The sequence below is a fragment of the Macrobrachium rosenbergii genome, chromosome 39 (genome assembly GCF_040412425.1).
Source record: "Macrobrachium rosenbergii isolate ZJJX-2024 chromosome 39, ASM4041242v1, whole genome shotgun sequence".
NCBI classification, from domain to species: domain Eukaryota; kingdom Metazoa; phylum Arthropoda; class Malacostraca; order Decapoda; family Palaemonidae; genus Macrobrachium; species Macrobrachium rosenbergii.
Genome location: NC_089779.1, coordinates 2,347,501 through 2,372,500, shown reverse-complemented (window position 1 = coordinate 2,372,500; position 25,000 = coordinate 2,347,501). Strand labels below are relative to the sequence as shown.

Below are 25,000 nucleotides of genomic sequence, written 5' to 3'. Positions count from 1 at the left end.
GGCTTCAAGACATTCTCAGAAAACGGTTTGATCGATCTTGGAAACATTTTTTTTTTTTTTCTTTTTTACTGTGCGGCCTCTCCTCTTTTAGAGCAGGTGATGCCGGAAGCGTTGAGCCTTCCGGAATTTCGGGAAAGCTTTTCAGGATGAGGTGGCTAGCCTCACGGCCTTTTCTCAGCCCCAACTGTCGCTGGTAGCCACTCGAAGCTGCGACGACTCATGAGTGGCCAGCCAGGACCGGACCACAGACCTTACAAGTGTGAAACCACGTGCATTACTATTGATCTAACCCGCACACACACACACACAAATATATATATGTGTGTGTATGTGTGTGTAAGTGTTGAGGGGGGGGGAGGGAAGGGGGACATAGCCTTGAAGGGGCGTGCAATCTCTACTGACGAAGATTTCCTGTAGTAGAAGACGGTATCTCATAGAACCTACTTCCGAAGTGACGGGATTCTCTCGAAATAGGGGCGAGATCCCGAAACCAGAATTTACTAAAAAAAAAAAAGATTGCTGACCTACTAAACAAAAGCGCAGCACATCACACAAATAGCCAGTCACTGAACGTCCCATTTTTGTAATGTTGCACTGTTAACGTTCAATTACCGTCACTCATGCATCGTCCGTTTTCAAAACTACTTCGATATTTCGCTGCGTAGTAGCAGTCAAGCTTTGAGAAACTTCAACGATCAAAAGCTATTCATTTCGAGAAAAACATAATTTACGAACGAGAGCGTATCTCCAGCTGTTCAAATGAAACTTATTGTAAATGAATGAAACGCGTTAGAAGAGGAAGTTCTTCTTCAGCTAATGAAACAGCTATTTTTCCGGACTAATGTTCAGACTGAAGTAGTTCATTGACACTACAATGTCGATTTTCCTTAATTATGTCTGGCATTTCTTAATTATTCACTTGCATCCTTCTTTATCATTCAAGAGGGCATTTTCTTAATCTTGTTCAGTAATGAATGAAATTCACAAAATATATGAAAAAATTTTACTCAACATTGAGCCGTTCCCAAATAATAAACAGGCCCACTGCCGCCCTCATCCTCTACCTGCTGAATCGTGGCTGAGCCCCTTGGACAGAAAGCTTGATTTGCAACCTACACAGAACTTTGAACTCCTGCACGCACGCATCGCCACTCACCTGTCGTGTGTTCTCGATTTAAAGGCTCTTCCATTGCGAAACAATCGTCCTCCATTCCTCCCACATGCTCATTCCGTTTTGAAACACCATGATGCCTTTTTTTCAATAACCCTACCATTTTTAATATTTCTACGTATCTGCAATCCTCCTTCGCCACAAACGCTGTGCAAACAAGTCATCTTAACTACTCCAACCTTTCGGTTTTTAATAATATTTAGCATCAACATTTCACTTCCATAAAGGAAAGGTGGCTGCACAATTTCTTCATTCACCCAAATTTACCTTTCACAAACTCCAATTTTCTTCTCAGTATTTTGTAGACTCTGCTACTTCCTTGCTTCATATATTCTGTTCCTTATCTCTTCTTTATCTTACCATCAGCTGTTAAATTTAATCTCATTTAGCTTTGCGGACCAACTGCTCCCATTCCTCCACCTTCTGTTTTATAATAAATTTCTCCATCTTCCTGGTCTCCATTTACACTCATAACTTGACTTCTGCTTACATTTACTTTGTAATTTTTCCGTTTGCAAACACTTACTAGATTTTACAGCTTCTAACTACCCCCCGTCAACAAGTATCATCAGTAAACGTCAGTCATTCCACACCATTCACGACCTAATATATATATATAATGAATGTGAAATATTTTCTGTTAAAACAGAATTCCATCTGATAAAAGGAGCCCCTAAAAACGCCAAATTGTAGAAAGTTAATGCTATATTTCAGAGAACACCTGTCCCCCTTTTCAGGCAGGTAATGAATGAAATAAGAGTTACAGAAACGAGGTATTTATACCAAGAGATCCAGAGGTCAGCCGTTACATCACACTTCTCCTTCATCTTCTTAATTGCTGGTTGGAAGAGGATTTTATCCATAATACCTGAGTACCAAGCTTCTTTTGAAAGGTTCATCGTATTTCTTTGTTTAATCAGTGCTGATTCTATCATCTGACGTTTGAACCGGCAATTACAGCTATAAATTGCACGTGAGGAAATTCCAGTTTGTTCTGTGATTATAGTTATTTATGTAGTTAGATCAGTTTTACTGGTAAATCACTCCCCCCAAAGATTAATACAACATAAACGTTCAGTGAGGTACGGCCAAAAGAGCTCAGCTATTTTTAACCACATAAAGAACCATAATCACAGAATAAACGGGTAGCTGTCACGTATAATTTATAGCAGTAATTGTTGTTTCAAAAGCCAGATGGTAGAATCAGCATTGATTAAAAAACGAAAAAAGATGAACCTCTCAAAAGGAGCTTGGTACTCAGATATTATAGATAAAATCCTCCTCCAACCAGCGATTAAGAAGATTAAAGAGAAATTGTCAACTGGAGTGACATAACGGCTAACCTTTATATCTCTTGGTATAAATATCGCTTTTCCGTAACTCTTATCTCATTCATTACCTGCCTGAAGAGGGAGACAGTTGTCCTCTGAAATATAGCATTAATTTTCTACAATTTGGAGTTTTTATAGGCTCCTTTTATTATATATATATATATATATACACACACATATATATATATATATATATATATATATATATATATATATATATATATATATATATATATATAATATATATATATATATACATCCATACATGCAAGCAAGTTCATAAACTCTTTTTAATCACATCTCACGTAAGAGAGTTTCATTATTATTATTATTATTATTATTATTATTATTATTATTATTCATGATCAAACATTCATATCAAGCACAACTGAAAGCCCAGTGACTTGCAAAGAAGGTTTCGCAGAACGCCCTTACGAAATTAAATAGAAAAAGCTAATACAATGAAATAAAGGTGTGGAAAAAGTATTCACTCAAATTTAACCCCGAAATCTTCAGGCAAACAGAAAATACATGCAAATGAAACAGTCATGATTTCGTACGCCAAATTTAACCATGACTGCCTTCATAGAGTATTCCTGTGGATAGAAATGATGAAAAGAGCATTCCCCTATTTTCCCGGAGGGATAAATGAATAACGCACTGCAAAAACACATTATCTTATATACGATACTGAGAGACAGACCGATAATACATTACCTAATATACGCAGGCAAATATGAGAGAGAGAGAGAGAGAGAGAGAGAGAGAGAGAGAGAGAGAGAGAGAGAGAGAGAGAGAGACTGCTGGCACAGGAAGAGAAATATGGAGTACGCAGCCTAGGGTCAGTGGCCTGGGGGTTGCGGGGCGTTGGGAGGCAGAGGCGTTGTTTAGGCTCTGCTTTCCCGAGGTAATTACATTAACCTCTGATGGTCATCCGTGGCAACGGTAAATGAATCAGCCTGGCAGCATTATGGAGAACGCCGTCTACCTTTTAGTCTTTAACGGAGGAGCTCAGCTTCAATTAAGCTTCGTTTCGCGCCAGCCTCCCGGCAAAGTTTCGTCAGAAAAATAGTGAGGATCTGAGTCATCCGACCGAGCTTCTGTGCTACTGGGGTTCGATGTTTCAAAAAGAGAGAAAATGTTAACATCATGTTCATAAAAGCAAGTGAATTGTGACACGGCGTCGGAGGCAAATTTCTTTTTTCTAACGGAAAACCAAAGAGATCGTGAGTAAAAGATTCCTTAATGCTGAGCAGATGAAGAAAATTCTACACATAGAAAAATATATGAACCCTCCCGTTACGACTTGAGTTGATTATACCTAGGATAACTGAATTAATCCGAACTGTAACCACCCCACAGCACCATGAAAGGAAAGAAAATATGTTCATGATTTCAACTGGTAAATATATGGTTGGGACGGCAAACACTCACTGCTGAACAAAAAGAAATGGATTGTGGATGGAGGAATACTGATTCTATCTCCTATTAGCTACAACTAAGACAAAATACCAGATTTCATGAAAATCAACTCCATAAAATCAGTTTATTTTTTGTCAATAAACATTTCATCGTCTAATTTTGCCATCCCACCATGCACGTACCTATTCCTCTTTCCTATGTGCCTAATATCCACATGCATTCGCGCTGATCCAGTGACTCTGTGAATTTTGTACACTACTCACGAACTCTTTCCTCTTTGGTATCCTTAACCGTAACTTACATTCACCCAACTCTATATCATTCTCACATTTCTTTCATTTTCAGACTCGCCCTTCTTTTAAAACTACCTTTCATTTTCGCTTCTGCTTTAGCCAGGGTAGGCTAACCAAAGTTGTCAGCGTCTCCAAGTAACCAATTGGTTCTTAGCCACGAGTCTAATCCTTCGGGCCAGCCCTAGGAGAGCTGTTAATCAGCTCAGTGGTCTGGTAAAACTAAGCTATACTTGCCAGCGTCTCCTCTTCTAACCTCTACACCCACAAGGCCCAGGGCAGAGGATGGGCAATAAAATGATTAAAAATACCACATAAAGCTACGCAAATATTTTCACTGGTCACATCAACGATTTTATTTTGGTGTTCCTGATTTTATTTTGGTGGTCCCTGTTCTCGAAACGAAAGACAGAATGATGAAAATCGATGGTAGTGTGTGAACTTGAATGCCTTCTAATATTTTTCAGTCAACAAGGCGCCCCCCTCTAGATGGCAAATCTTTCAATCTGAAATTCTTGGGTACGTGTGGTTCTCTCACTCTGTTGCACAGAGAAGTAACATCTGAAGTCTCTGTTCTAGCGGTACAATAATAGAACCATTTGTTAAAAATTAAATTGGCTTTCATCATTTTTCCACAAAACTTGAAGTCTCTGCGTACAAAGTTCTTGAGTAGTCCAGTCGAAATGATGAAGTTCAGATCTTAATGTGATGGACTGCGGTGGCGGAACGTCCAAAATTAATGAGCTGTAGCCATGAATACAGTAATTCTCCCATAAAAAGATACATATATTCTTTTATGTGTGTGTTTCATGCGCGCGTTTCTCAAATCACGCTGAAGCGAAGTTGTATCACTACTGCTTTCCCAGGTCCCAAGCACACAGGATTTAGGCCTTAAGGTGTTGTTGATCCAGAGTTATTCCTGTATTAGTGGCCGATCTATATAACGAACGAATTGAGTGCCCGCCTCTGAGGAGGCAAGATTCCCTACGAGGGACAATTAAATACTACATTACTGGGTCCTTATATTTCGAATACTATGAAAGGTCTCAATCCCAGGCAGGTCGACGTTTCCAGCAGTGCTCAAATTCTAAAGGCTTTGGGCCGCTCTCACTGCATAGCACAGGCTGCAGGGGTGGTGACATTTGACTTCTATCGGAAGTTGATGAGCTCTGGTTGTCACAAATCTTACTTCCTCCCATAACAATGAGATTTCCGGATGACATATATTTCTTTCTTAACAAGAGTTGACATTTTTCCTGGTATGCTAGTGACGTAATGCTGTCATTAAGTGAAAAACTGATATGATCAGAGCTTTGGAACAATTAATATCCCAGTAGGATTTAAAGCTTTTGGTTAGAGATGCCGCATGTTCTCACCAAGCGGTACCGCGGGTGAATCTAGCAAATAACGTCCCCAGAGATGAAATGACGAAAATAATCATATGAACAATCGTAAAAAAAAAAGGGAAAGAGATGCCTCGCATTTAACAAACAAAATGACTGGTGAGAGACACATAAGAAATCGATCGGTGGGGACTGAATGCGAGACCAGAAAATCCTCAAAGGTCAGGGGCATCAGCGCTGATGACAGGCAAGAACAAGGCAAGCACACAACGCAGGCGATTCCTAAAGAGACCTCCTTGAAAGCGTAGGGGAAGGCAACGAACGAATTCTGAAGCCCAAAATGGAAAAAGGGAGAGGGGAAAAAATGGAGAAAGAAGTAGAGCACATAGTCCCTTTGCAGGCTCTAGATCTCTCTTTCTTTACAGTTCCCCTTTCTGGACAGAGGAGGGGAGAAGGACAAAGGTAAAGGCCTCGGATACGAGTGAGAGAGAGACGGAATGCAAATGAAAACTCTCAATCCGTTTTTCTCCGCTTCTTGCAGGCGTTTACGTATGGGAAAACGAGCTCGTACGCACGGTCTCATCTTTAAGGAAATCAAAAGCTATATTTAAAAAAAATATATATGACTTGCTGAGCTATTACAACGGAACGACGCTCATAAAACGCTCACGGTATACCCACGACTTTAGCACGCGTAAAATGGCCAAACCGCTATTTCAGTTTCAAGATTCGCTTTACTTGTACGTCCACGCCCGTTACGGTGGTCTCTCTTCCAAAGAGCAATTCAATCAAAACACAAGGAATCTTTATATATGTGTAAAGTCGTTTTACAATTTTAGTAGTGTCGCTTCCTCTATCGTCAACACTATAACCTCTTTCTTTTTATGTGCTGATGAGGTTTAGAAACAATGGATAAGAAATGCAATCACAACAAAGCCAGTGAAAGTAAGCAGCGATCTATTGCGCATTACCTCGCATAATAGAAAAAATGTTATTTATGATTCATGTTTTCAAAATTTAGCTGGAAATTGCTGGGGTATGATTGATAAGCTGACGTAAATACCATAGTTTAGCATTATACACGACAAGGTGCTGAATAAAAACATCATTCGAGTAAGTCAAGATTAATAACTGTAACGTGAAACATAAGAAACTGTATTTTTTTTTTACCACAATGTATTTTTTCTTATGTTCCTGACGTGAATAATTCTAGTTTCCAAAGCAAAGGGATGACAAACATCCTTCAAGAGTGAAGATAATGTATTACGCGAGTCTACTAGATAACAGGAAAAATACCTAATAAATAAACGTAGAACAAATCGCCACAGTGCTCCTGTCAACTCATATCGACGGACCAAACAGGAGTGAAGGATTATGTGCAGCCAATTTGAATGCCCACATTCTAACAGACCAGTTCCATTCTGTCGTTCTATGCTATAAAAATAAGACATTTAATGACCACGACAACATATGTGAACATTAGTTATATAATATCCAGAATACCGCTTCCATGTCAACTTAGCAGAAATCAGATGAGTTAGTTTCATTAACCATGAAATATTTTAAGTTATCTTCGTAAGTCAACCGCTGTAGCAGATTGGCTGCAAGCTTCAATATGGGAGTATGGAAGGAACAAATATGACTGACACCTCCTGCAAAAAAACGTGTAAAAGGAAGGTTCCACTGGCGTTTTCAACAAACGTCATCTTAATGGTACAGTATCAAAGTGTCCGAGAGACATTTTTCACCAATATGATCTCATTGTTCCTGAAATTATCAAATGACGCGGCTGATTTTACAGGACAGTTCAATCAATGGAAACCTTATGCTGATGATACGTTTGAACGACACACCCAATTAAGCAAATGTCAGGCCGTTTGACTCTCACTGTTACCGAAGCGTACAGTCAGTTCATCACGATTCCAGCGCACCTTATCAGTACTTTCTCACATGAGGCGTAGTCTATCTCACTTGAGGTTCTACAAAGTTTGACTGAGAATTCGTATGAAATTCTTCACAGTTTTCTCTCACATCTCTCACTGTGAGGCGTAATCCCCAACAATACAACTTCTTAACAATGGCTCCAGCGTTTACCTCTAGCATTTAACTACCCATATGGCTTAGTCGCGACAGTTTTACCCAAGGGACGGATAATCTTGTAGTTAACCATGAGACGCGATTTAAGCTTCCAGGATCATTTGTCCACTGGAAGCTCACACGGCAGGTGTGCTCCCAGCGGTAATTAATTAAACTTTACTCACAAGAACCAGTTCCTTCTCTCTCTCTCACTAACACAGCAGATCATTACTCATATTATACTCTTGTGCTTCGGGGGTTTGTGGGGGGTGTGATAATTCTTATCAGATCCAAAATATGTTGGAAGTTAGCCAAACGATTGCCCCTTTCTTGTTATTCACTGAAAAGTGCCGCTTGAATGTCTGTCTAGATCGCATTCAATAAATGCAAAAAGCTTCTTTTAAATTATTCTTCTTCTGAATACGACACTGAAAATCCAGGACTGATAAACGTACATTATAACATCTGTTGGAATGAATGAGCATTATAATGTTGAGAACTATCAATACCTTTCATAAAAACAGTTGACACTTGTATGCACGCATACATTTTTACAGCCTCAAGTATCTATCCTTTTGAGAAAGGGGCTTGAAGAGCCTATGACCTTTCCGTTAAGAGCAGTTATACACAGGCCTCTGTAACTTTGAGTGTGCGGGTGGCGGGGGGGGGGGGTTGCTATGACGAGATTCAAAGTAATCATTTCCTTACAAGCTAATGATTGTCTGATATAGGAAGCAATGTCCACTGATCAAATAAGGAAAAGGGGATATCACCATGAATGCACCACGAGTTAATCTGAGTGACTGTCTATTACCAGTCCAGCCTTCCATAAGTGGGCGCAAATGGCTACACGCAGGACGTAGCATAAAATAAAGACATTCCGGTTTCACTTGAGGTGTAGAAGTCACATTTAAGCTTAATATATAAATATACAGTTACTTACAAAAACACTGACATGTCACGCATGGATGCACACACGCCTATATAATTACATATGTAGAATCAGCGGGTCACTTTATTAGATTTAACTGTATTTTTAATATCCACAGTGACTTCTTAACTTCTTGCTTTCCTCGAATACTACTGGGCAAGGTTATCACTACAAGGCCATATCCTAGCATAATATATACCCAGAGGCATCACCTACCGAGGCTGGATTGGAACCCACTCATGAGAGGCTCAGTGACGACGGCTGTAAAAATACACAATGCATACACAAATGTACAAACCCGTATGTATGTATATATACAGTATATATATATGTAAATATGTATACGTATCATAACCCACCGAGGGTATGGTTCAGAAAATATTACTCTCCTGTTTCTTATGCAGGATGAAGGCATGCGGCTGAACTTTCTTCGCTAGGAGTCGTTTACTGGACTCACGGTAGGGAGGGAAGACTAGAAACAGTGGACAATATATATATATATATATATATATATATATATATATATATATATATATAATATATATATATATATATATATATATATATATATATATATATATATATATATATATATATATATATATATACTCAGGCAAATTAGGGCATCTGGAACGCCGGAGATTCAGGATGAAAAGGATGGAAAACAGCCATCGAAGCATCCTAAATTTAATGGCCGAATTTTCGAGACTTTAAGTCTCATCATCAGGGCTGTCAAACATGAAAAATTTACAAATTACAAACAGACTCAGTAAAATGACAATTACAAAGGTTAAAATGTACCAGACGCTTAAGAATTTATATTAAAATAAGGTAAGAAGGTTAAATAAAAAAATTTAAATAAAAATAAAAAGCAAAGAGAATTATATATATATATATATATATATATATATATATATATATATATATATATATATATATATATATATATATATATATATATTATACAAACATAGAAAACAGGCTCACAAACTGATTCAGAACGTAAGGCCCAGGAGCAGAGAGCCAGAAAAACCCATCGTACAGATGATGTTTTCCAAGAGAAGCCCAGCAACTGGCTCCACGCTTCCCCTTAACCGACGTCCGTGTCATGTTTAACCCTTGCATCAGCTAATTACCTTGGCCCCACCTATTTCCGGAGGCAGGTGACTCGTTTTCTTCCATTATACAAATTCTTATTCCTACTCTGTTCCCCCCCCATCCTCCATTCCACTTCGGTTATTCACTTCCACGTTTTGTGGGCACGATCGTTTGTCAGTGAGAAACATTACGTCATTTCTAGAATAACAAACTCTCCCTTTCGTTCATCCATGTCAAATTTTAAAACTCGCTTCGCCGTTCTTTTTGTTTAATTCTATTTTACCTTACGCCATGAACGTGGGCAGCGGCTCGGGGATGCTTATCTCTTTGTTACTGAAAAACAATATCGTTCAATCAATGCCGCAGTTCGAACATTTTTTTTTTTTTTGCCGTGATAACAAATCTCTCTGAAAACAAAAAAGTCGAAAAGTATAAACGAACAGTCTTTCATTTGCTCTAATTGGTTTCCAAATGTAAGGGTGGCAATTACACCTCGGCTAAATAATGAAATTCGAGCACTTCATTTGAGAACCGTATATCAAAACATCAATGGGACAAAAAAGAAAAAAAAAATCAATTACAAGAATCGCTTTCGGATTAAGCTTATGTTTTTAAGCAGCGAAGGAAACGTATCCGGAGATCATATTTAATTGAATAATAAAAATTAACAAAAAAAGGGACATAAAGAACAACAGATTAACGGGACCTCCCCGTTTTATCGTCCATTAATAAACACTTCACCCTCTCCGTTTCCACACGAACTGGCTTTGGCCTCGGCTTAGTTCACATTTAACTGCATTAAAGGGAGAGATTAAACATTCAAATAATGGCAACAGTGTGCAGTTTTTGGTCGTCAGTTAATGCAATCCAGTGTAATTGTTTGAGCAGTGCTTGTCCTCAACTATTAGATTATGTTCGCAAAACGGCACAACAGTGTGGACTACGGTTACTAAGCGGCCCCAGAAACGAGCCATTTAAGACCAACCACATATTAAGCTAAACTGCATTATCAGACCCGGATGAGATATAATGAGGCTAATCCAATCTAGTGACGGATTTTTCTCAGGTTTCTCTTGACGCGACAGGAAAATGAAAACCCCGGGTTGTTGAAGGCGTTCGTGGGATTTCTCTTTCAGGTGATGTCAGTTTTATCTCTGAGAAAAACCAAGTCATTGGAAATCAGATTCATAAGAACTTATGAGTGTGCCATCCAAAAATAAGAGGCATAGTGGCAAGTGTGTGAAAATGATTCTGAGAGAGCGTTCAAAACCGCTAATTATGGGGAGTATTCGTAGGATTTTTCTTTCGCGTGATGACAGATTTATCTCTGAGGAAAAATAAGAACGCTCGAAAATCAAGCTAATCACTTTCCATGGAAACTTAGAAGCGTCAGCAACGAAGACATCGGCGATGACGGAAGAAAATAAAAAGAACTGCAAAACCAACGAACGAACACAAGCAGAAAAAGGAAGAACCACCCGACCACTCGAAGCCGGAGCCAATAACAACACTAAGGCATCACTCCTGAAGAAAAATTTCCAAGACATTTCTTGAGGAAGATGAAGTTTCCGCCACTGGTTACACGGTTTGCAGAGTCGTATTTGGCCTGCGCTCTGTCTCATTTTATTTAAGCTTATTTTGAGAGTCGAGGTTATTTTTTTTATCACTTGAAGGCATTTCTGTTGATTGTCACATACCAAATGATACTGATACTCATAAATTTAAGAGGCTGGACGTCTTCTATGCAGTATCACGCACGCTCACCTGAGTTTGTTTTTGACGCGCGCTGTTTTCCTTGTCCGTCCAATGGACGGCAGTATCCAAGTCATCTGCAATTGCTTCGTACATCATTTCATTCTGTAATACAGTATTTTGTTGAAGCTGGTGTGTATTGGTTTAACTTGGAATGCACTATGCGTAGACTTAGTTACACAGAGACTGGCTCAGTAAACATGGATAGCCTGCACATCGGGTTATGAGAGTAGAATCAGTAAAAAAGTGATAAGAGCGGAAAGAACATTTTGATGACGAAAAATAAACAAAGGGTCAATGTTAGGTGAGGAAATCTTAGGCAACAGTATGAGTAGCATTACAGACTGATTTTATTGAGCTCCTTCGCATCAGGCCCGAAAGCACAGCCGGGAAGGCTGTCGCACAATTTCAGAGCAAAGAAACGACACTGTCTGTGGAAACTTGGCACCTCCGCAAAGTAAGTAGCACGCCCGCACAAACAGACGTTTAAACAACGGTCTGAAATATTCTCTGGGACACGTCCATCACATCAAGGATATTCCGGAAAGCATTTAGACTAGGAAGTGGGGAAGAACGACCTGGAATCACTTAATGATGGCTAACTCCACCCGTGCGGTTTCTTTGTTTTGCCTCGAGACCGATTTGGATCCTGACCTGGCGGGGCAGAGGCAACATCTTGCGGTCATTCAAGTTACGAACCACTCACGGAAACTCTGATCGCGCCAGAGAAGAATTGGAAGATGAAACTGGCACTTCACCTTTACGACCAGCTACCATGCATGAAACTGCGCTTGAGTCCAATTCAGGCGTCGAAATACATGCTTTTCCGTACCGGCCCCCACAACCCTAGCCGAACCAAAAAAGCGCGTTCAATAATGGAATGAAACCGACATTAATATTCGATAGAACAGCACTGCACGCCCCGCTGGAGGCAAGTGACCAATGAGTTTACTCATTACCTTTCGATACATAAAAACCTAAAAGGCCCATGTTTGCAATGCATTTTGCGAACGTCAAAAACGACCGTGCAACAAAACATAACGTAATGTTTGATGCAGAAAAATGAATGGTGAATACTTCGTGTGTGTTTTCCAGGTATAAAGACAGATATACGATGTATATATATACATTATATAATTGTATGTATGTATATAAATTTAGAAATATATAAATATATACATACATATATATATATATACATATATATATATATATATATATATATATATATATATATATATATATATATATATATATATATATTTTATATACAAAATCTGTGTGAGCGAGATATACTTCCGGGTGTCAGAACAATTTCAGATTGAGGTTCCTATCCCCACATCCTACATCCCGGATGTTTCTTGGTGGTCACCCACCAAGGTTCTTATCAGACCCAGCGCTACTTAATTTCGTTGACTGGTCGTCCTGCTGTAGGCTACAGAAAATGTTTGTGTGTGTATGTGTGTGTGTGTGTGTGTGTATGAATGTAGGTAAAATTAGTTTCTACAAATCCTCTTCCAAAAAGGCTCAAAGAAATCCGCTAAAGCCTCTGACACTGATCAACGTCTCGTGGAACTTTCCTGTGTACTTTATGGCGTCTTAATTCTCCAAGAAAACTGTCATTAAGAGGTCACATCCAATACATCTCGACGTGGACTGCACGCGCGAAATTAAATATCCTGCCAAAGATATTGATAATACGCAACCAAAAGAATGAATTGCTCATGCAATTCCAACGCAACGAACGCAGGAACTGTCAGGAAGGAAGGTAATAGAGCAGAAGTGTCGTGATGAGACCAGAGCCTAAGGGTGGCAACATACCGGACTGACGGAGTGATGAAAATCTGCAGTCTGGAAAGAGGGATCACAGTTACTGAACGAAGCCGAATTCCAGAATCGAGGGCTGTAGAAGAATCAATTCTTCACCCAACCTATAGAAATGCTGCCAATTACCGAAGCTGCGGATTCGAAAGCTCGAGGTCTTATGGGCGCGAGATAGCACGCTGTTGGCCCAGCGTTCGACTCTCCGACTGGCCAATGAAGAATTAGAGGAATTTATTTCTGGTGATAGAAATTCATTTCTCGTCGTAATGTGGTTCGGATTCCTCAATAAGCTGCAGGTCCCGTTGCTAGGTAACCAGTTGGTTCTTAGCCACGCAAAATAAATCTAATCCTTCGGGTCAGGCTTAGGAGAGCTGTTAATCAGCTCAGTGGTCTGGTTAAACTAAGATATACTTAACCTTCCGTCTTCCAGTACAAGGAGTTAGTGCATTAAACCCTTTAAGGATGGGGCAACCACCGCTTATATACAGATATCTTAATCATACGACATCACCACAACAGCAGCGACAATGAACGTTCCGTGCAACATGTACAGAAAATCTTCAAATACCGTGATATTACGCTCGCTGGCATGACGGAATGCTGCAACTCGACGCTGCCTAACAAGAAGCACTGAACTGTAAAACAATTTTTAACCATTTGCAAGCCTTTTAGCTGAGAAATACGGGCAAGCCTTTTAGCTGAGAAATACGGTCAAGCCTTTTAGCTGAGAAATACGGTCAAGCCTTTTAGCTGAGAAATACGGTCAAGCCTTTCAGCTGACAAATACGGTTAAGCCTTTTAGCTGAGAAATACGGTCAAGCCTTTTAGCTGACAAATACGGTTAAGCCTTTTAGCTGAGAAATACGGTCAAGCCTTTTAGCTGAGAAATACGATCAAGCCTTTTAGCTGAGAAGTACGGTCAAGCCTTTTAGCTGAGAAATACGGTAACACGGAGAAAAAAAGAGGTTGTCAGGAAAGAGATATTTTCCTGTGACTTCAAAATGTAAACAATTATACGTGTCAGGGAACATTGTTTTAAAACTGGAATGTCAAAGTACGTCTATGATCGGGAATATTAAACGTGAAATTAAATATAAAATGAGCCATGCTAGTTAACATTGATTATGGGCAGACCGATGTTACATGACTGATGACCACATTAATGGTGCATCGCGATTTATTAACAGCGATTTTCTAACCTCTAAGAGCGCACAAAAAATAAACTGCGAGGAAGAAAAACTGTGTCATGTTCACCATTCTACACAAGATCGTAAGTCAAGTACTGCGTACAAACTCAGTCACACACACACACACACACACATATATATATATATATATATATATATATATATATATATATATATATATATATATGCGTGTAGTTGTGTATTTATATATGATTTGCTTGTATGTGCCTTCGATTCACTGCTAAATCTTCAAATTAACATAACACAGAAAGCGTGGGAGAGCACCTTCAATAAACCATTGTGCGAGAAATGAGTACTGTCAACTAAACGGTCCAAGTGCTTCTGTGTGAAGAGAGTAAACGGTAAACGAGGAAACGTACTGTCTTAAATTCCCTTTTAAGAAAGTTCGCTCGATAATCAAACAATCACACCTAATTACATGACGAAGAAACCACGGTTAATGAACCAGTCAACACTTCGCCAATCTTTCGCAGACGCTTACCAGCATCAATTCTCAGTGACTGAAAGTCCAGATGCAGACACCCAAAAGACAGGAGCGAGAACTGACATTTTTCTTACAAGCTGAAGCCAACTCTTCGGCCTACTTCACAGAATCCCCGAGGGATCAGAGCTTACAGTGTTTACTGCTGCGCTTGAACGTATGAATTGGGCGTCCCAAGCATGTCTGCCGAAGATAAACGACCGTATGCCGTCTGAGAGACGTCATGTAGTCTGTCTACAAGTTGGGCGAATAAAATAATCTTTTGTCGACTTGACAACGTGGGGGCTTGGCTTATTGTGCTCGTTTGTGTACATCAGATATTTCTCGATGGATCAACAACTAACAATCACATACACATACAGTATAGATAAATATTATATATATATATATATATATATATATATATATATATATATATATATATATATATATAATCCCACTGTTACTTTCTACATATATATATATATATATATATATATATATATATATATATATATATATATATATAAACAATATAAATATATAAAGATATATTATATATATATGTATAGATATGTATATATATACAGTATATATATATTTGTGTATTTATGTATATGCATGTATATGGAGAACGCGGCGGTTGGATATACTTACAATCATGTGACCACATCAGCTACCTTCTGTAAATATAGGAATGAGGCATTTGCACTAACTTCGCCCTCGACCACACTGAATTAGAAAGTGGAAAACACAAAAAGGATTCTTTCCTAATTTTTAATTAAGCATTTTATTCACCATACTAACACATGACTAGTGCAGGATGATGAAAGGGTATCAAAGATGAATGGAGATGCTTCCCAATCTCTGTCACACCTAACGAAACGACAGAAAACTCTAGCAAATACTTTTCCTTCTACTTCCGAGCGTTGCAAATTTTACCTGCCCGCTTTTGCCGATTCTTCTTGCCCCTCCCCTACCCTCCTCCCCCCTTCCCTCACCAAATCGCTTCTCGTTGCATTCCGGCCTTGCTGTATCAAGGACGCTTAGTTGTTCGTCTCCTGGCCTCCGTAAAAAAACAACAACGCGAAATAGGTCTTGAAACGGGAGCGGATGCTTGACTGCTTTGTGGCGGAAAAATGACAGCAATGATGGCACATAATTTCGGTTACAGAATTTAGGATACACGAAGGACACTAGAATGTGTCCTAATCTGGAACATAAGCATTCCACTGGAATGAATATGGTCTTATCTGTAATCCTAAGGATTAATATGGTAAAATAATAATTTGTACTCTGTTCAACTAGGCAGAAGTTTTGGATTTTACGGTTTGAATAACTGGTAATTAAGGTGGTTTAAAACAAGTGCAGGTCAACTCTCGTCAGTTGCAGAATACCCTCTATGCGCGATCTATGTTGCAACCGGTGTGGAAATTAAAATAGAAACCAATAATGAACGCAAACACCCTAGACAACAAGACAAGGAAACTGGAGAGTAAAAAACCAACCCAGCACCGAAGGATCAGATCTGTCTTTCTGATATTAATCAAAGCGTAAACAACAAAAGCGAACAGAGATCTCGACATATGAGGCCGGTGAACAGAACTAAGAGGAAATGAAATCCTTTGCTGACCGGACTAATATCCTCTCTGACCGTTGGACTACAAAACTGCAAACGAGCAAAAGCGCTGAATAAATTAATGGAGAGAATGGGTAGGAATAAAAGGAAATTAAAATACCAATGTCCCGCTGACAAAAAGATCTCGCGCAAGAGCGGGGATCTCCCTCCCTCTGGCGATGGTGGCGCGCACGCGCGGGCGAAAGAGTAACTAAATGGGGAAAAATCATAAAAAGGGAAATGTGGGAGTACTGAAAGTGACCTGAAATATGAGAAAAATCATGTTGTGCACAAAATGGATGGATGGTTGAATGGATAAGTGCCAAAAACCTGGCACTTGGACCATGGTCATACAGCGTCATGATGAAAAATCAATTGATTACTTCGAGTGAGGCGAGTGATGTGGGTACAGATTGCGTGCATGAAATCAGAAATGATAAATAATCGATTTATTAATCATTTACTACTGTGAGAGAATAAAAATTTTTGTTCTTCCTTTCGGAGTACCTTAAACGTGTCTTAGGAACCAGCGCACAGAATGCGCAGGTCAACAGAAAACCTGATTTGCATAGCTGGAAAAAAGGGTACAATTGGCGTCAGGAAAGTTCTGAGTCGCCCTACAGCCAGCCTCAGCCTCAGAGCCTAGTGTTGAGGAGCCAAGTGATTCGAGCTTCGTCAGAGCGGCAGGATTTTTTCTTTTAGCTTTTGAAAGAAAAGAGAAAACGATCCATTCCTTGATCTGAACTGACTAGGTGCTTAAATCAAGGTGGCCTCACGCCAGCACAGGTTCTTGCTCTTGGGCAACCCGTAACAAAGAGGGTCAAGCTTTCCAGTAAGAAGCAACCCGCTCCACCAAAGACTGAACAGTAAAGCGATATGATCTCTGAACTGTGACAGGAGGACGACAGCAGCACTTGTCACACGTCAACCTCAGAACCGTGGGAAAGACACCTCTGTTTTCCAGCTCACCTGAGCAGATTTGAGGAACTTGTACTTATCTACCACAGATCTAAGGAAGATACGAAACCCCGTGATTACACGACCATTTGAATAGAAGAACGCCGTTAACTAAAATCAGAACTCAGTGGAATTTATGGCCAACAAACTCGATCGTCTCTCTATATTGATCAAATAAAGAGAATCTACTGGAGTCTGTCCCTGACATGACACAGGCGGGGATGCAAGACCAGAGCGTCGGTAAAATCCACCATTAAAACTGGTTTAAACTGAAAACTATAATTTTATCCCTGAATTCATCGAACGGTAACACGTTTTAGCCAAGAACTCAGAAAAAAAAAATGTCCTGCAGAACTTTTGATGGAAAGAATGAAATGAGAGTATAAAAGACGCATAGGAAAATGTCAGTTTTTAAAAGGTTCTTGAATGCTAAAACGATGGTCACTTTTGTATACTTCGATGTGACTGTAAACACCTTTCTCTCTCTCTCTCTCTCTCTCTCTCTCTCTCTCTCTCTCTCTCTCTCTCTCTCGCTGACGTTTGTGCGTTTGTGCGTTTGTCTCCTCTTTCTCTTGGCCAGTCAGTTAATCCTTCTATTCTTCTAGGATGCAGGGGGCGAAATCGCTGCTCCTGTGTAACCCTTTATGTGATCATTTGTTGTTCAAATGTTTGTCTCTTTCACCGATTCACGCTCCGTGCAGGAACAATGAAGGTGTGCAAAAAGAGTATATGTATACAGGTTGAACTTTTAGAGAGAGAGAGAGAGAGAGAGAGAGAGAGAGAGAGAGAGAGAGAGAGAGAGAGAGAGAGAGAGAGAGAGAGAGAGAGAGTTCACATATTTTGTTTCATTCCGATGGGAAAATGAAGGAAAGGGGTGAAAAAGAGGAGAAACGTCACCCACGTGCCATCCATTGTTTCCCTGTTCTTGTTGCAAAACAATTCCACCGAAAGAAAAAAAGAGTTGAAAGAAGAAAAAAAGAAAAAAAAAAAAAAAAAAAATTGCCACCAGCCACCATTTTCCAAAAGCACCGGCTTCTAACCACATCCGTGAAATATAAACAAAACCATTTAATACCGCGCTGCATATTTTAAACCCCTTTTGACCAGAGCGAAAATAAAAGCATAGCCTCCACCCAACATGTATTATTCACGCTGCTGTTCGTCCGGTGTCCGCCTGACAACGGCGCGTTGTTTGGCCGGAGTCACGCGTTAATCTGCCTTTCAATAAAGTATCCCCTATTTTGACCCATTCTTCTATTTAATTCAATACAGGATCCCCACTTTTTCACCAGTTCTTTCAGCATTTCAATAAAGTGTCCCCACTTTTTCATCAGTTCTCTTCTCATTTCATTAAAGCTGATTATTTTTTCACAGTTCTTTTCTCATAACAGTCATTTATCCCCATTGTTTACTAAAGTTAAGTATATCTTAGTTTAACCAGACCACTGAGCTGGTTAACAGCTCTCCTAGGGCTGGCCCGAAGGATTAGACTTATTTTTACGTGGCTAAGCACCTACTGGTTACCTAGCAACGGGACCTACAGCTTATTAACCTGTTGTCATTTCAGTAGTGTCCCCTTTCTTTGCCAAGTGCTGAATTATTTCAGCAGTGTCCCACTTTTTCCACCCTTTTTTTTATTATTTCAATAACCTATCACCATTTCTTTTATACAATTTATCATTTTGACACTTCCTTCACTTTACTCTCATTGCCTTCCTGCTGGAGTCGTGTCCGAATGAACACCATATTCTCAGGGAGCTTGAATTTCAAGTCAATGGCCCCTCTGGGCTTGTTCCTTATGAATAAGGTTCATCTTCTGATTAACAGCGACGAGTAAGAGGAGGGTAAAGGGAACTGCAGAAAGAAAAGATCTCACTTATTAAAAGGGAAACATAAATTCATGAATGAATAAATACATAAATATATATTGAAATGCAAGCAGAATAGCACTGCATCTTCGCTTGAACTTTTTAAGCTCCAATTGGCCTTTCTAATGATTGAAACTGTACTGCTATAGCCTTTTTTTTTAAAGGTTATAATTAATTAATAATATGTGCACTTGATGTTATTTTATTTTGTGCCGCCGTTGAAAACCTAATGAAGATATTATGAAGCGTCGAGAACAAATGTTTTTAGCCAAAACATATGTATGTATGTATGTATGTATGTATGTATGTATGTATGTATGTATGTATGTATGTATATATATATATATATATATATATATATATATATATATATATATATATATATATATATATATATATATATATATATATATATATATATTCTGTTTTACATGGCATGCAATCACCAGCCTCGCATCCAATTCCTTGACCTTTCCCTACACAAGGCATGTGTGACCACCCAAACCTGACAGTTATGTTTTCCCCACCTTGAAAATGGTTCGAAGCGAGAGACCGTTTCTAAATACGGGCTATCTACTCGTTCTTGAGACTCGTGACAACTCAGCCGCGAGTCTTTTCATTTCTCATTCCCTCCATTAACGAATGGCTGGCTCTCTGAAAACGCAAGGCCGATTTCTTTGTCTGATCTCGCTCTTTCTACTAAAGCGGAACGTGTGAACTTGGAGGGTAACCCTTTGGCCCCGTAGGACAACCACCCTGGCCGGCGCCCTAGAGGAAGACTACGGCAAGGTCCTCTCGAACGTGTGAACTTGGCCCCGTAGGACAATCACCCTGGCCGGCGCCCTAGAGGAAGACTACAGCAAGGTCCTCTCGCCTCGGAATGCAATTGCGGAACATTCAAGCATTTCTCTCCAACTTCCAATAGGAAAATTTATACGAAGGTAATTTTTCTTATTCTTTCCCATTCCTTAAATGTTTAGCTAGATATCTATATTACTGTACAGCTGCTCCTTGATGGTCGGGCTATACGCTCCGGCCACGGCCTGTCATGAAAAAGAGGACACGTATCGTTCGGGCTGCGCAAGTAGAATCTATAGGGAGGCTACACATCAGGAATCCTAATATTAATCCTTCACACCTTACTACACCAAACAACCAGACTGATATCTCGTCTCCGCTGTTTAGGTGGAATCAAGAGGTCCACATTGCGACTCCTAACCCCTAAACATCTTACCACACACACACACGCACACACATATGTGTGTGTGTATGCAAGGGTACAATTTTTCGTTCATTCTGGAGTCATCGAAACATGTTTTCCTTCGAGTAAGACACCAGTTGATGAGGCGCATACAGTCAGCCCTGTATAGGGTTTACCGCTAAGACGAACACATCGCAGATTACATCCCAAATTTTATCATTCAGGTCCGTCGGCCCGTGTGCGACATCCAGCGACATAAAATATGAATTTTACATAATTTCAACATGACATCATGCATTCACTGTAAATCCGAAATAAAAACATGCACGCTCATTTCCTAGATTTTTTTTGGTAAAAGTTTTTTTCGTGACTAACCGAAAAACAGAAACAACAAAAACTCGTCAACAGTTGTACAAAAGTAGGAAATTATTTCTCTCCAATAAAAGCCCAACTTCGCTTACAGTTAGGGACCAGGAACAGTTATATTTATGTGATTCGGCAAAACGACCTACAATTGTAGTTTTCCAGACTCTGGAACACACACCACTCGACAAAACAAAGGAAATGCATTTCATGCAACAGTATCAATATAATGTAAAGAGCCCTAATGAAGCATTAATGTCATTACGGATAAAGGTAACACAACACACATAAATAAGTCATATCAGGAAGATGAAGAGAGCCAGACACAAGCAATTTATCTACAGGAACGAAATCATATTCATTTTGAACTTACTGGACGTCCTCTTCCAGGTGACTGAAGGCGTGGGTGTCCCCTGCGCGTGGCACTCCAGGGCAACTTCCTCCCCTCCTACCACAGATACGTCGGAGGGCTCCACCACCCACGACGGAGGAACTGAAGTCAATGAAAACAGAAGGAGAAATGATAATAACAGCATAGCAAAAGGCACAGGTAAATCCGAAATCGGTATCAGACCAGTTGAAGTGAACGAAGAATATATATAGCTTTTCACTCAGTTGACTGGAGAGCAGTGAGCAGTAGATTGCTTCTTTTCATTTTTATATAAAAGCAGCGCAATATGAACACTAACAAATGAACTCCCTGAGGAAATGAATGAATTTTATATGAATTAGAACTCAGAATAAGATATAGGCAAGGTTGCTAGTGACATGAGTGGGAAAGCTGGTAGGAACAATGAAGTTATGGAAGTTGGAATGGACAAGAAAGGTCTGGGAAATACTACAAAGCGAAATTGCGTGTCATTTATCAGTTTCTTTGCTGCAGATAATCTTGTAATTGGAAGTCCTCTTTTTCCAACACAAGGACATCCATAAATTCGGGGACATCTCCGGCGGCTGTCACAGAAACCAAGTATGTCAAACAGACACTAATCAAAAAAGAGGACGTTCGACCAAAAGAAAAAAAAAAAATTATTATTTATGAATATTCACGGGTGACAAAAAATGAAAATACCTGTCAGAGGGGGGGATGGGTAAATAATAACATCAGAAATAGAAACACCATTGTTGTGGTCATGATTAAGAGCTATGAGAGGGGTGACATGACTGACATTCCAGGGTGTACTAATGAACGAAGTGGAATCACCACAGAATGAAAATATTCAGTGTGCTTACTCGCAATAGGCTGGAGAATAGTTAACAAAATGTTTAAGAGATGATAAGCTGCCTTTAGATAAGGCAGGAGGAGTCACGGAGTTCGAATATTAGTGTCAAGACAATAAAACTACCTGAACAATGATATTCAATACAGGTTCTCTAGATTTGCTATTTACTGAAACATTACAAAAGGTACATCAAACAATGGGCAGGCTGAATAAGTTTTGAAACATTACAAAAGGTACATCAAACAATGGGCAGGCTGAATAAGTTCTGGAAATCAGTTAAGCTGATATTACATACAAAAGCAAGATTATACATTAGTATGATTTGTATTGCTGCACAGCTACGAATCATGGTATGACAATGAAGCTACATCTAAAGGATTTGTTGAAAATAAAGCTTCAAGATGAATATTGGCAATCAGATGGCGGGGTGAAGCGAGAGAGGACACCATACGGAAATGACGTAAGTTCAACGTAAAACTGAGATAATGATGGAGAGATGGAGATGGCTTGAACACAGAGCACAGGAAAGACATGAATGGAAGAATTTATGTGTCTAAATAATTATGGTGTGGTAAACAGTCACGCAGGACGACTGCATTGAGAGAGCACAAAGCATCCACGTGCAGTGGGTCACAATGTCGTTCTAAAATTCAGCAGAGTGCAGGAATATCCTCAGTACTGAGTATACTTCTTTGGCTGTGTGAACCAGTGCTGGCAACGCTTGCACGCCCATCGAAAAATGAAGGGCGTTGATTCTAGGATTCAACGGATAAGGAGAGCAAGCAAAGATGTATAGGGAGGAAAAGGATGCACCTGGAAATGTGGATAAATAATGGGGCAGATGAAAGATGGAAGCAGATATCGAAGCGTTGAAGGTGTCTGAACGGGTTTTGTTTAGAATAGGGAAGTGTGGCGTGACCGTTCTGCGGAGTTTTAGGAAAGGTGATCTGTACATACTTAGACGCGTTGCTTAAAATTGATATGAAAGTAAATGAGGGTAATATGAAAGTAAATGAGAGTAATATGAAAGTGAATGAGAGTAATATGAAAGTGAATGAGAGTAATATGAAAGTGAATGAGAGTAATATGAAAGTAAATGAGAGTAATATGAAAGTGAATGAGAGTAATATGAAAGTGAATGAGAGTGCCTGCAACTTGATTCTTCTCAGGATTTTGTACGGAGGTGCAAGGACGCCATAAATCCTGCAGGATTTTCCTCGAGTGTCATTTAGATATCTCACAGTGACAGCTTTTTATGTGTACGCTTTCAAGCTCATTTCTCACATTCCTTTTCAAGGCGTTAGCAGTGATGACTTTGTTGAAGAGTACATTCACCTCGCCAAGTAGAACTGTCGCCTCAGGCCGTTCCTACACATAAATTTATATCTCTGGAAATTGCTATGGAGAGCCAGTGACCAAACCTTATTCCTTAACGCTTATTACAGGAAAAGCTTGGCAAGCAAAGCTTCTAAATGGAGATCAAGAGCTCGACGGTAAATATGGAAATCGGTAATCCCGAGATTTTACGGTTCCTTATTGCCTTTCCTTTTCTTTTCCTCTTTGAGGGACCATCATATATATATATATATATATATATATATATATATATATATATATATATATATATATATATATATATATATATATATATATATATATATAAAAGTCCTTTTATAAGAAGGCACCGTGCTTACCCGTTACAAATGAGAAAAAAGCACGTTAAAAGAAGAAGTTATATATAGAAAGATAGATAGATAGATAGATATATGTGTGTGCATATATGTATGTATGTAAGTATGCATGCACGTATGTGCAGATACCCAAACACATGTATACCAGAGAATTCATTCGCACAGACACGCACAAAGCGAAGGAAAGCAGTGCATGCATGTGTCCCCAATTAAGCTTTAGGATGAATTAATGGACATGAACGAGAAATCTGACCAAGGAAGCTGGAAATTAATTGAAACACATAAAAAAGAAGCGAGAGGGAGAAAGGGACAATAATGGTCGAGGATTACAATAACAGCACAAAAGACATTAGCAGGAAAGGGCGAGGGAGGGAGAGACGAAGAGAAGAAAATAAAAAGGAGCGAAAACAAAAGAATATGGGAAATCCGAAAAGCAGAGCATGTGTTCGAGAGAGAGAGAGAGAGAGAGAGAGAGAGAGAGAGAGAGAGAGAGAGAGAGAGAGAGATGGGAAGTAGGTCAAACAGAGAGAGAGAGAGAGAAATGGAAATGAGAGGGGGGAAAGAAAAATAGGAAATAGAAGAGGACGTATTGATAAAAAGACGGGAAGGGAGACACTTAGAGAGAGAGAGAGAGAGAGAGAGAGAGAGAGAGAGAGAGAGAGGGGAAAACCCTGTCTGTGATTGAGAGAGGAGCCAGAGAGAGAGAGAGAGAGAGAGACGGAACAGACACAGGGCGACGACCGAAAAGGGGAAATGTCACTTTGCACTCACAGGTTTCCAAAGACCTTTTAAGCAATAATGGCTGGCGAGCTATCGATATGTTTCTGGTATCACAAACGCGGCATTTTCTCGGGGATGAGACTGCAAGCCAACTGTCTTTCTCTATCCTGTCTGCGACACACAACAGTTGGCTGACATTCAGGTACTACGTCACTGCTTGCTCAACAAGCACCCAACCAATCTTGGTTACCTAGCAACGGGACCTACGGCTTATTGTGGTATCCGAACCGCATTATACCGAGAAATGAATTTCTGTCACCAGAAACGAATTCCTCTAATTCTTCATTGGCCGGCCGGAGAATCGAACTCGGGCCCAGCAGAGTGCTAGCCGAGAACGATACCGACCCGTTCAATGAAGAACTATAAAATATACACATGTATACATATATACAA

General features: G+C 39.6%; 1 protein-coding gene across 12 annotated transcripts in view; it reads right to left on the bottom strand.

The window, feature by feature from the left end:
- Positions 1–25,000, bottom strand: part of LOC136825636 (cell adhesion molecule Dscam1-like) — a 483,321-nt gene that overhangs the window by 50,015 nt on the left and 408,306 nt on the right. For all 12 annotated transcript variants that reach the window (XR_010849384.1, XM_067082260.1, XM_067082254.1 and 9 more), the window contains exon 13: positions 21,287–21,406. Coding sequence is in view for 11 of the 12 variants with exons in the window: in XM_067082260.1 (XP_066938361.1) it covers positions 21,287–21,406 (120 nt within the window). In the remaining variant the exon portion in view is untranslated. The remainder of the gene's footprint in view (positions 1–21,286; positions 21,407–25,000) is intronic.